The sequence below is a fragment of the Phoca vitulina genome, unplaced genomic scaffold, assembly GCF_004348235.1.
Source record: "Phoca vitulina isolate PV1807 unplaced genomic scaffold, GSC_HSeal_1.0 scaffold4, whole genome shotgun sequence".
Lineage (NCBI taxonomy): Eukaryota > Metazoa > Chordata > Mammalia > Carnivora > Phocidae > Phoca > Phoca vitulina.
In genome coordinates this window covers 61592539-61605814 of record NW_022589707.1, presented here as the reverse complement: position 1 = coordinate 61605814, position 13276 = coordinate 61592539, and the positions used below count along the sequence as shown (strand labels likewise).

At 37.1% G+C, this 13276-nt stretch overlaps 1 protein-coding gene across 11 annotated transcripts in view; it reads right to left on the bottom strand.

Annotated features, from left to right (window-relative positions):
• Positions 1–13276, bottom strand: part of SGCE (sarcoglycan epsilon) — a 69508-nt gene that overhangs the window by 46085 nt on the left and 10147 nt on the right. For 6 of the 11 annotated variants that reach the window (XM_032402120.1, XM_032402122.1, XM_032402121.1 and 3 more), the window contains exon 2: positions 7424–7531. The exons of 4 other annotated variants lie outside the window; for them this stretch is intronic. In XM_032402120.1, coding sequence (XP_032258011.1) covers positions 7424–7531 — 108 coding nt within the window. Of the gene's footprint in view, positions 1–7423; positions 7532–10379; positions 10651–13276 lie in introns of all 11 variants that reach the window. One more of the 11 variants, XM_032402129.1, reaches the window with a different exon arrangement.

Below are 13276 nucleotides of genomic sequence, written 5' to 3'. Positions count from 1 at the left end.
AAACGCAAGCTATATAAATAATGCTGGTATGGTCTGCACCAACAGCAACAACGGCTGTTACTCCGGCTAACACATGTTGCGCTCACATGTATCTATGTAGTACTCACACACAGAAAGCTTGAAGCATATTGTCTTCCTTAAAAGCAAATCCTGAAAATCAAATTTAAACTCTAAAAATGCACAGTACTAAAATCTAATAATCTCTGAAATATACATGTGTACGGTGTCATGCTAATCAAGCTGAGGTCACAGGGTCTGGTCTCTCTGTGTATCGCATGGCTTTGCAATTGTCTACGGCTGCAAATCCATTACCTCTGCAAACACATGCCACTGGATACAAATGAAACTGGAAACCAGTGTGTGGCTAAATCCCATGCAAATCCATCACCATTAATGGGAAAAACAATTAAACCAAAAGTCCAACCCACAGGGAGTCAAAAACATCATCTTCAAACAGCGAGGGTAGCTAGATTTGCAAAGATTAAAAACTGAAGACAGGTAGTCATAAATAACAGATTTTTTTAAAGGAAAAATTACATATCTGAGAAGAGCAAAAGGGTATATGGGCAAGTGGCCAGGGTAATTACATCACCCTCCCTAAGCGTAGTTCAATGTCCTTCATTACCATACCACCAAAAACTTCACAGAAACTGTTCTCTGTACATTTTAGTCATAAGGTACAGAAAAACTACAGGCCATTTCAACAATCATGTGACAGCAGAGAGCCAAGAATCAAGTAACAGACGGTGATGGCCATAGCAATAAAGTGGGACCTCATGCTAGCTAAATAGCATCCTGTCTTCCTTTATTAATAGTCCATTTGAAATTTTCTCCCTAAGGGAGCAACATCGTGATGAGCGTGTGCATTTGAGTGCTTATTTACAATTACTTAAAAACAAAAGCAAATTTGGATGTATTTAGTAAACATTAAATTTTGAAAGGATTATGGTGGTGCATTGCTAATGAATTTACAGCATATAACTTCACAATTATCACAATGATTATTTTTAATGGCATAAGCACGTGCACAGGCACGTACCAAGTCCCTTCTCTACAAAAAAGTCCAGAGAACACTCACCAGACCTTTTCCTGCATCACCAAGAATGAGTACATGGTCATAAAATAAACTAGCTGCTGAGTGTGAGACCTGCAAGTCCCAGCTAGATTCAAATCTCAAAGCTGTCTCTCCACAGAACTCTTTGAGAAGAAAGTCATAAAGTATCGTCAGCATTCATGTCCGGGTGGCCTTTGTTAGGTACCTATTATGTGTATCTCTCTCTCTTAGATGCTTTATCAACAAATTAATCGTTCTAAAAGGTCCATTTACACCATCACTTGCTAATTTTTAAGGTTTAAGATAGTAAATCCTCACTTTACCACAAACCCCCAAAGAAGGAAACATTTCAGAGAGCTGAGTTTTCTCAAGTACTGACTCAATCCTTCTTCATGATGGTAGAGGATCATCATTTGGCACATCAATAATTGCACTCTGCTCTATTATATAACGACGCCCTTACGGACCGTTTGCTTGCCTTGTCATTTACTGATCACACACCTCTGCTAGCGGGTCCCAGTCTGCTAATGCTTTTTAAGGTTGTATGTTTTATAGATTTTCTGTTTTCTCCTCTGTAGACAACTTGTCATTTCTCATTGTTATCAGTATGTTTCCTATAGCAGCTTCTCTATCCCTTCTAATTTGCTGCTATTAAACTGCTGCAGGTTTAGAAACCAGACTACCAAATGAGGTGGCGTTGCGTGTTGAAGTAAGAACAAATTTGTTCTGTCTTAACGCACGCGGGGCTCTGCTAGATGTGAAAAACAGAAGCCTGCGTTTGCCGCATCGATTTTGGCCACCCGAAGACCCTTTTGTGGCTTATTTCCTGGTCCTTAGCTGATGCGGTATACTTCTGAATAGATGATCTTGCTATAATTGGGACATAGCCATTACTTGCGATGGCAGCGTAAACTCCATGTATTAAATGCATTCAGAAATAAATAAGTGTACCATAGAAAGTCTTAATTCAACCCATACATTATGTAAACATGAACTGTCAAATCAAAATGAATGGATTTAATGTGTTGTATAAAATAATTTCTTACATATTTGTTGTGTGGGAAATATACTGCATAATTTAAACAAAGAGATCTATTGATTGAGTGATCTATTACCCTTAGCAATAGCTAAGTCAGCCTAAGAATATTATAATGCACTATAATTAATAAGTAATTTATTAATAAGAAATTAAAGTCTATTCTAAAAGCATTTCAATTTTGTTAATTTGCCTCTCATGTTCAGAGAGTTTTAAGAGATAAGCTATTCAATGGGAAGCATGACAAGGGTGCTTTAACTGAGTGCAAATTACTTAAATAAGATGGTGCATATTTCTCAACTCTTCATAGTATTGCCTTGATAGTAAGTATTATCCAGAAAAAAAACTGGGGGTAAAAATGATGAAGAAGATTTTTAAAGACGTTTAAGATGAAAGATAATACTGAACGGTCATTTATCTGGTATAGCTTTGAAAATAAACTTTTGCCTAAGGACTAAGACATTTCCATTCCTCAAAATCCTCTTTACATTAAGAATCCTTATGTTAATCCTAATGTTAAGAATTGGAATATTATTTTAAAAGAAAGTTACATTAAAAATATAATTGCTAAACTTATTTTACTATATGATCACCCCTGATAATAAAAAATTATAAGTTCTGTCAGGAAAAAAATAAGACTTGTCTTACATTTTATAGCTTTAACAGCTAAAAGCCCTTTCTGAGGCTCGGAGCCCTGGTATCCATAGCACTCGGAGAAGCTGCTACCAATTAATCAGAATTGATTATAAGAGATGAATCTCATTTGCTATCTCTGCATTGAGAGAACTCATTTCAGGGTTTTCAGAGTCTGATATATTTATGGTTTCCTTCCCAACCTATTTTTTAACGTGTTATTTCTATAGTCAAATTAAAATTTAATTACCAAACCAGATAATGGCTGTAGATAAATATTCTGAGGGGCATCAATATCCAGCCAGGCACACAACCTGTTTGTTTTTCCTCACCAAGATTTACCTGGTGTTTTATCATTCCCGCTTTAAAAATCTTGGTTTTGAATCAGAAGCTTTTCTCAGCTCTCTGCCCTTCACCTTTGAGTTTACGCAACATCAAAGTGCTGTAGGCCATTCATTTGGCGGTGGCCAGCAACCGTTTCTATTTTGCAGACCATGCCTAGGCCATAGAATTCATCACAAGGAAAGCATTACATTGCCTTTTTAAACTTCATTCCTCTAAGAGATAAGGGCACTGTTCTTTACATGAGGAAGAAGACAAACCACGATTTGCGTCTTTTTCTACAAAAAGCAAAAAGGTTTTTTTTTTCCTCTCTCTCTCCCAACCAAAGCCACTTACCGAAACTATTTTGTTAAATGTCTTGATTTTCCATATTATGATCACATGTTTTTGTTTTCTCCTGTTGTTTTTTACTTAAATGTCAGTTGGAAAGTGGTTGCAAACCATTGTTAATTGGTGATCAATAAACTTAGCCTCATGAACGTTGCAGTTGAAAAGGGCTTTAGATGTCATCCTGTCTGAGCATGCCAAATATATTTCTCTAACTAAAGACAAATCATAGCATTACTTCCTACTTGGATATGGCCTCAGCATTCTACTTAACCCAGAATTCCTGACAGATACTACCAATCAGAGTTGGCATGCACTTGCTCTCCTGGAGAGTTCAGTCCTTCATTTTATAGACAACAAAATTGAATCCAGAGAGACAAAACGACAGGTTCAAGCCTACAGGAATAGTAAGAGGAAAAGCCAGTGACTTGAACCCAGGAAGTCACGTATTTTGTTGATTTGAAAACATAAGGTAATACGTTTGGTGTCTGTACATTATATTATTATGACCTGCTACGGCAAGCTAATTATGCTGCATAACACCTTCACTTTCTTAATTGTCTCTCTTGTTTGATGACAAACCAGAATTTGACCAGATAATCCAAGTTCATTCTTTGTTTTGTGAAGTTATCATAACAACACTGCACAATTGGAAGAAGTGCGTTGACAATCACAATTTCAAGAAAGAAACAAACCTAAAGATTCTTTTGTTTAAAGAAAGAAACAAACCTGAAGTTTAAAAGGAGACATTTCAGCCATCATAACCAGAGCCTAGAAGGAGAAACTCATCTCCCTGATAGACGGTCCTTTGAAATCTTGGAACTTTGTGATTCTTCGTCCTGACTTTGCCACCCTTCAGAGGCAAAGAAGAACATGTATTTTCAGTCCTAGGAGCACTTCATGTTCCTCTCCAACTGCACAGAAAAAGAAGGCATCTAGAGAGATATTTCTATCTTCAAGGCTTGCCCGTTCCTTGACTGTCAGTGAGCTAAGGAGGAGCTCCTCTAAGATGGCAGAAGAAAATTCTAACAAATTATTCAGAGTACATAGTACTTCATTCCCAAGAAGGTCAAATTCAAGTTTAACACTTAAGTGGAAAATAAATAGGAAATCAGTACATGATTATTTTGACTTTCTCTTAGGAGGAAGTTTATTTTTTGTTTCTTAAGAAAAAAAGCAATGAAAGTCTGTCAGTAAACCTAAGGCTAACCCATTTTGGAAAATGAGTTTTCTTAAGTAAGAAAGGAGAATTTAAAAATATTTATCTAAGTGAAGTATATAAGTTAGTAATATGAAGGCTTATTCCTTTTTTATTTAAATTATTCTGGAGTAAATTTTAAGTTTGTCTATCTCTACCCTAGGAAAAAGAAAAGGGACTCCATATTTAGAGGGCTCTTTATGATTTTTTTTTTTTTTTTTTTTTTAAAGATTTCATTTATTTATTTGAGAGAGAGAGAACGAGAGACAGAGAGCATGAGAGGGAGGAGGGTCAGAGGGAGAAGCAGACTCCCCGCCGAGCAGGGAGCCCGATGTGGGACTCGATCCCGGGACTCCAGGACCATGACCTGAGCCGAAGGCAGTCGCTTAACCAACTGAGCCACCCAGGCGCCCTCTTTATGATTTTTTTTTAAGTATTGAATGTATATCAAGGTAGAATGATGCCAAATGTGTTGCTCTGGACTCCAAATTCCTCAAAATCCTATTTATGGAAGAGACACCATCCCACTGCTAAAGTTTAGAACTGAACATTATTTTAAAAGAAAGTTATACAAAAAATACAATCACTAAACTTATTTTACTATATAAATGCTCTTATAATCTTTTGTGCTCTCTTGAAATTGTCAAAAAGAGATGATTGGGACTCATGGTCAAGAACATCTCAAAGAACATTTGATATCTGCGGTAACACTTAAAATGGCCTTGCTATATCAGCAACTGGAAATAATTCTCTTTATACAATTAATGAAATGTATTATTCTCTCTATATTCTCTGTACATAGAACTACAATGATAAGATTTAAATTGGATGAGGAGACCAGGAAGGGAGAAGAAGCTAAAGATGAGTTCAAAGAAACTGAGGATGTGGTACCTCAGTAGATTCAAGATATATTGATCACTTCTATTTTGAGAACTACGGTCATCACTCAGGTTCCAAGGAGAAAAATCAAATTGGGGTCCAATGGGAGCATGAAGTTTAAAAGAGGAAGAGACAAGTATCTCTTGAAGATTCTGGAGAAGGCTGTATGCAAAGGTCTTGGAATAGTACATTTCACTAAGAAAGCACTAGAGTAGATGACTCAACAGCATTTAACAGCTTCTTATAGAACACCTTTTTAGCAAATCAAATAGGAAACAGAGGAACATATTCAAAGATGACAGGAGTTCTAGAGATCAAAGTTAAAGAGAAGGAACTGAAGAAAAAAAAAAAGGATGACTGTAAATTTAGTGCAGAATGGTGTGAAGTCCAAAGGGAGAGTTTTTGGTGATCTCGTATGGGGCACCAGGAAATCAGGGCAGGTCCCAAATCCTCAGGAGATGACAGAGCATTATAACATTGCAGACGGCAACCTTGAGGGCCACCTGGGGCCATAACTAGGAAGATTAGAACACAGGCAGAGTGGATGTGTCTAAGAAGCTGAGGGCCCTCAGCTTGATTAAAGAACCTGCCAGACACAGGTGGTCGTCAGGGGTAATTCCCTTGAAGAAACCAGGGAGAATCCCTTGAGAATATCTAAGGAGGGTGTGGGGAAAGGACTATGAGATGATGGGTTTAGGACCTAAAATAAGTGCGTTTAGTGCTTTTTAAAATAAATTTTTGTGATCCTCTCATGGGAAGTTATTGTTATAAAACTCTATGTTTTCTTATAGATATTAGCAATAAAAATTCCTTAGAAATGCAAAGGTGTTTGTGGGTTTGTTTCAAAAACAGCAGAGTAGAGGAGAATTGGAAGCCTCTGTCCTATTGTGAAACAGACCTGGGAGTGGGTGATTCCACCTAAGGAATCATTTGGTATGAGCTGGAAAAAGCTAGTGATTCCCAACTTTAGCGCTGTATGAAGACAAGGAGGTAAGCCAGGAATCACTCCTACAAGGTACCCAGGATTTGTTATATGGCAGTAAAGCTATTTTATCACCCAAAATGACTGTTCTTTTTAAATTGTTATTTTTATAGACACTTTGGTTGCCCCAAAGTTATGGAAACCAGGCTACATATCAACATGCATGACCACATACAGCCAAAATTTTGTGTGTGGGGGGGGTGGGGGCTGGGGCAAGGGGTGGTGGGCAGAGAGATCTTAAAGGCAAATAATCAAGAAATATTAAGCAAAAGCTCACGACGAAAACTGACATTTTGAAAACTACTAATCTTTTGGTTATTAAGTAAGTCTTTTTTCTCCCTGATGAAATGCATTATTTCAAAGGTCCTGGCATATTGCTAGTGGACACATTTGTGATAGGGAAGAAAAAATTTAGAAAAAATAATCAATCATCCAAGGGTCAGGTAATCTTCCCAATAGAAAATAAGTGCCATCTAATTATTTAATAGCAAAACGTATCAATTTGGTTTTGCAACAAAACAATCAGTCAAGAAATCATTCACAATTAGCCAAAATATTTTATGACCATTTTTCTAAGGTTGTATAAATACTGTTTTTAAAATGATTTATGTTAAGCGTGATTCTTAATGTTTTTCAATGTTATAAATAGATTGTTACAATGACCACACTGGAACAATTTTTATAAGTGGCAAGCTAGTGACTGGATAAGGGTCACAATAGGTTAAAAACAAGAATTATTTTTAGTTAAAAAAAGGCAAAACTATGGCAAAGGAAAAAAACTTAGAAAATAATGGATTAAGAACATAAAGGATCAGAAGTTTTAGAAGATTAGAAAAACAAAACTGGAGTTTTTCAGACTGACTTATCAAAAAAAAAAAAAATCCACACATGACTAAAAAAGCAAAAGGAATACTGGAAGCAGACATTTAATTGACTCCCCAAAGGAGATTTAGATTTACCACCTAAACTCACCATCTTTCTTCCCACCAGTCATTTTTCTGCTGATAATAAAACTGTTGGCCTGTTTGGTCTTCCAGTTAACTGTTCCATTTATGCCATCAGCACAGCTTAATAAAAAAGCTTTTCAGAATAAAACAAATGCACAAAAAATGAAATTAATGTCAAATTAAAATGACTATCCCAGGTCATCTACTATTAACAGAGATTAGATTCCTTCTAGCCCAACTAGCTGTTTAATTCCATTTAATAAATATTTGTTGCATGTCAGTACAAGGAATATGTGGGGATACAGGATAAACAAGACACAGGAACTACACCCCAACAAGTTTACAATCTGCAAGGATTGATAATTCATGTACCCAAATATGTATGAAATATATATATACATATACATACATAATAATTACACATACACACAGTGGTAGAAAACATAAGTACTACAAAACCCTGAGGGGGGGAAGCCATTATCCCTGGCTAGGGATGTTGTCATAAGTTTAAGTATCATTTAAATTTCACAGTTGAGTTTTGGAAACATTACACTGGCAGAAATGAACATAATTGGGGTTAGGGGCTAATAAGTAGGGAGTTATCTCTGGAGTGTAGGGTAGCAGTCAGCCCATAAATTGAAAATAAAGGTAAGGCTAGTTATACGACATCATGGAGATAATACTGACAAAGTTTTCAAATTGCTGCATGTGGGTTATCAAAGGGGAATCAAAGATGACTTGGAAGATTTGATCCAGAGTGACACAGAACAGTGATTCATTAGGAATCCCCCCAAAAAAGGAGTCAGTTTCAGGAGAAAGATGATAAATTTGAGCCATATTAAATTCGGGGTACCACTTGGATATCCAGGTGAAACCATCTAAGAGGAAGATGGAAATAGAACTCTGGCGCATAAGAGCACTAACTGGAGCTTCAGATACAGATTTGGACATTCATCCCCAGAGGAATGATGGTTGAAGCCAAACTCCAGTACAATTCTTTAAACAGACCATGCTCCCAGGTAACAGGTACTAGGCACTCTCATATCCAAAGTGATCGGAGAAGATACACCTTCATGTTCTTGAGTCATTCATCTACCCTATTTCCCATCAACCAAACTACCACTCTTACGCCTTACTCCCCTATTTTTTATTCTTACCTGTCAGACATGGGATTTGGGTACCATTTTCCTAACTATAACAATGGGTCTCCATCTCATTCTCCCTTCCTCTAGCCATCTCAGGTATGTTCCCTCTGGGTTCAGCTCAGTCCCAGAATCCCCCGGGATATATCCCACAGTTTGGTCCTAGCTTCTGGAGCTGAAATATAGCAACAAGGAACACACACAAAAAAAGTGGGAGGGATAGCAAAGGCAGAAGAACACGTTAATAAATACATTTATATAGCAAGCACAGAGGATGATTCAGCAAAGAAATCAGAGACAAGGCAGTCAGAGAGGTTGGACAACCGGGCCTGAAGTGTCACATATGTCAACAGAAGAGATATCAAGGAGGGTGGAATCCACACCCTCACATAAAGGTCAAAGAGAATGAGAGTTTAGAAAAGACTGCTAGATGTGTAAAGTGAGAAGTTACTGGTGACTCCTTGAAAGTGGAGTTCCAACAAAGGGATAAGAATAGAAGCCAAACTGCAAAAGGTCAAGATGTAGATGTAGCAAATACAGTTAATCTTTCAAGAACACTGGCCAGGATAGGGGAGCAAAGAGATGAAATGACACGCTAGATAGACTGAGATGCAGCAAGATGCAGAGAGGGCTGGTTATGTGAAGGTGGGGAAAGAGATTTTGTTCAGAAGCTGAGGAAAAGACAAGAGAGAAACAGATGGAGGATAAAGAAAGGAGAAAAACTGATGAGACGCAATGCAAGAGAAACCAGAATGGGTGAGACCAGCATATACAAGCAAAGAAAATACCTCATGATTCAGAAAGTAAGGACAAGTGAAGACAAACACTGGTAAGGGCACAGGAAACTTCGTGTTGAAAGGGCTCCTCACCTTAGTAAATCAGAGATGAAATGTATATTCTTTTTTAAACCGAATTTTGAAGAAAATTCTGAGCTTAAACAAAATTAGGAGAAATATCAAGTTCCCTTCCAAAATAAAAAAAAGAATACAATTCAAAACCCAAGTTATTAAAAATCAACAAACAAGCAAACAAAACCTCAGGTGATCATTTCAGTGATAACCCGCGAGTGGAAATCAAAGGCTCTAGCACCCCAAGCAAATAAATGACTGGTTGGTGTGTAATTTTTAAAATATGTAAACTTAAGTGTACTAATTTTATATCTACTAAAAGATCAATCTTCTGGATGATTCACCTAATAAATGGTTGATTTGCTTAACAACTGAAATTAGGTCCTTTTAAATCTAGATGAAAAATACCGTCATCACTTCCTAAACAATTTCACTAAAATAGGATAAAAAATGTTCATAGTAGTCTCTTGTGGCAAAATACCCCGCTCCCTGGGTTCTCCTGATCACTTGGTTCCAAAGGCAACACATAAGAATCACTTGGGTAGCTAAAAATACATATTCACACCCTCAAAAATTCATCACAAAAAAAATTTTAAAAACACATATTCATGACTCCACTGTGGAGAGTTTAGGTTACACAATTTCATCAGGCAATTCTCATATACATATATGAACTCTAGAAGACTGAGAGGATAACTACAGAACCCCAGGGTAGATAGGATATTCAACTGAGTCATATCATATGTGCCAAATGTAGGCTGACCTTAGAGCTGAAAAACTCTCCCATGGATTGGGGAGTTATCATAAAGAAAGAATGGTTTGAGTATCCAGACAGCACCCCTTTTATTCCTTCCTTTATTCTAGCCCATTGGTTCTCAGACTACGTATGCATAAGCATCGGTATTCAGAGTTATACAGAGAAAACTACACATATTGTACTTTATGCGTGATTTAAAGAATTAAACAAGTCCGTGAAATATTTTTGTCTTACACTTTGTCACATTCTTGCCAGGTGAGCCAGCATATCATTGCTCATAATTTCCAGGTCCTACGTAAGGGTAGACCAGTTGGCTTTTACAGGATTCAAAAGACAAATGTGATTGGTTTCCCAATCACTAAAAAATGGAAGCAGCGTAAGATATCCCACCGATATTGTTCTATTTTAAGGCCAGCATGGCTTTGAGCATGTTCATTTTTTAAAAAGTTCATAGTGATCCATCTAAAGTTCTCCTCTGACCACAGAAGACTACAGTCCAATAAATCTAAAAAAAAAAAAAAAAAAGACAACTTTTTTATGACTCTACTCACCAGACAATGTCACTAAAGGCAAGACACAACATCATGGATGGTGTGTCTGCTTAAACATTCAAGTCCCACACCTCAGGAGGAGAAATCTCAGTAACATGGAAATAACTATTTGTTTTTAATTGTGTGTCCAAGATCATGGATCCACTCGACTAGCTTCTTGTATAGAAAATTACTATAATCCGTGCAATGACAAATGTAGATACTCACCGAAAAACATTATGATTTCAAAGTTTGATTTTTGTTAGAAAAGGACCAGAGCATTTCTTTTTCTGTGAGAACAAATTTCCTTAGTTAGCATGGGAAAATATAACTCAATTTAAAAAATATTTGCTCTATACATAACTTTTCAAGATTAAATATAATGTGCAAAAATTTTTAACGTGTATAGACTGGTTCTTGGACTCTTTCCAAAGATAATAGACCATCCTCAGAAATCTTGAAAGAAACTCCACTGTGCTTACTGAGTTCATGATAATCTCTGCTACAATTGTACCTGGATGTGAGTTTTGCTCTAATTCATAAACACAAAAGCAAAGAATAACATACATACTGTGCTTACACAGCCCCAAATAAGAAGACATTCACACCATTAACTGGCATATACAATTTAACCAATTCCTCAACGCTCCCTCTCAGAAATCATCAAAGCCTGAATTAATCCAAACGTGGCTGGCATGCCCTTAAAATTCCCTCGAAACCATACAATACTTAAAGTTTGTCTTAAGATCCCATGATTTATTCTGAGTCTGGTAGCAGCATGACTGACGACATTTCATCTGGCCTGGGGCGAGCACTCTCTGAAGAGACATTACTCTTTCCCAAACCTGAATAATTTGCAGACTTGGGGAGGAGGGGTTTGTTATTTAATAAAAGCAACTGAAGAGCTGTGAATGGTGACTGATTGCTGATGAGCTAATCAGAATGTCAAGGGAAAGAAATAATAAATAATAACTTACTCCGACACTGCTGTCCAAGTAAACAGCAGGAAATGCCAAATGAAATTTAATCTGATTAACGCACTCACCTTAGAACCGAACTGTCACGTCTTTCTCTGTCCACTGTCTCATCTGTCTCTTTTCATATTTCACTTGAACGGGACACAGACTTTGTTTTCACCAAGTGGATATATAGCTCACGTCCCCAACACCTCTCTGCTTCTCTCACCATTCCCCACGTTGCTATGTTGCCTCCTTGTCCCCTACATCTTCTCTTCCCTTCCTTTCTGCAACCATCCTTAATACTTTTTCAATTGTCCCTTATATTAAGATATCTTCATATTTTTCTCTCGAAACAATGGTCTTTGACATTATTGTTAGCTACCCTGTTTTGAATGCTAAGTGTGAGGCATTACAATCAGGGTTTTATACATATTAACTGACTTAATCCTTACATTATCGTCTATGTGGAGTAGGTCTTATTAGTTCCATTCTGCCATGAGGACAAGAAGTCTTGGGAAATTATGAAACTTACCCCAGGTCATGTGTTTACTAAGTGGCAGTGTTGGATTCTGAACCCATTTCTTGGCTTATGGCAAAGTCCATATCATCTACTCATCAATACTAACACTAACCCCAAATGGTTAAATGGGAAAGCTATGTATAAACTACATATTTTTAAATGTAATTTGAAATATTGTTATTACTAGTAGGTCATCTTTGACTTATTTTTCTTTCGAGAAAAAGTAAGTTTCCCCTGACTACAGATTAGAAATAGCTAGAATGAGGCAATGTCCATAAAAATTAATTCCATGGGGCGCCTGGGTGGCTCAGTTGGTTAAGCGTTTGCCTTCGGCTGAGGTCATGATCCTGGAGTCCCTGGACCGAGTCCCGCATCGGGCTTCCTGCTCGGCAAGGAGCCTGCTTCTCCCTCTAACCCTCCCCCCTCTCATGTACTCTCTCTCTCTCTCATTCTCGCTCTCAAATAAATAAATAAATCCTAAAAAAAAAAATTAATTCCATGCATTATGTGCATGAATACACACACACACTCTTCATTAAAATAGGAAATCTAAAAAGTTGGAAACTATGGGCAGGGGGAGAAAGCTTTGCTGAGGAGGACTGTCCACTCCAACCTCAGGAAAAGCTATTGCTAAGAGAACTGTCACAGCAGGATTTTAAACCCAAGAATGCCAAAATAAGAAGCCTTCAAACTTTGTTAAAACATTAGAGTTCCAGCAGGGCAAGATATCAGGAATTATTAAACACATTTGAAAATTATTTGAGTTTTATAATTTTAGCACAAGCTAGGTAAGATATTAGACTTCAGAGTGAAATGAAGTTGGAATACAGAAAGATGGTGTTTTCTATCAGAGTGTCTGAAGACAGAGTGTCTGGGTTGAAATCCCAGTTTTTGTCCACTGGGCAAGTTATGCAATGTCTCTGTACCTCGGTTTCCTTCTCTGGCAGGGACAGTTTAGTGCCCGCTTCATAGAGACATTTTACGAGTTATTAAACGAGACAATACATTTAAAACCTTCAGAAGAGGGCTTTGCACATAATATGCTTTCAAAAAATGTGAGCTCTTATTACATTTAATCTACAACTAATATGAAGGAAACTTTAGATTCCTTTAAATGTGATT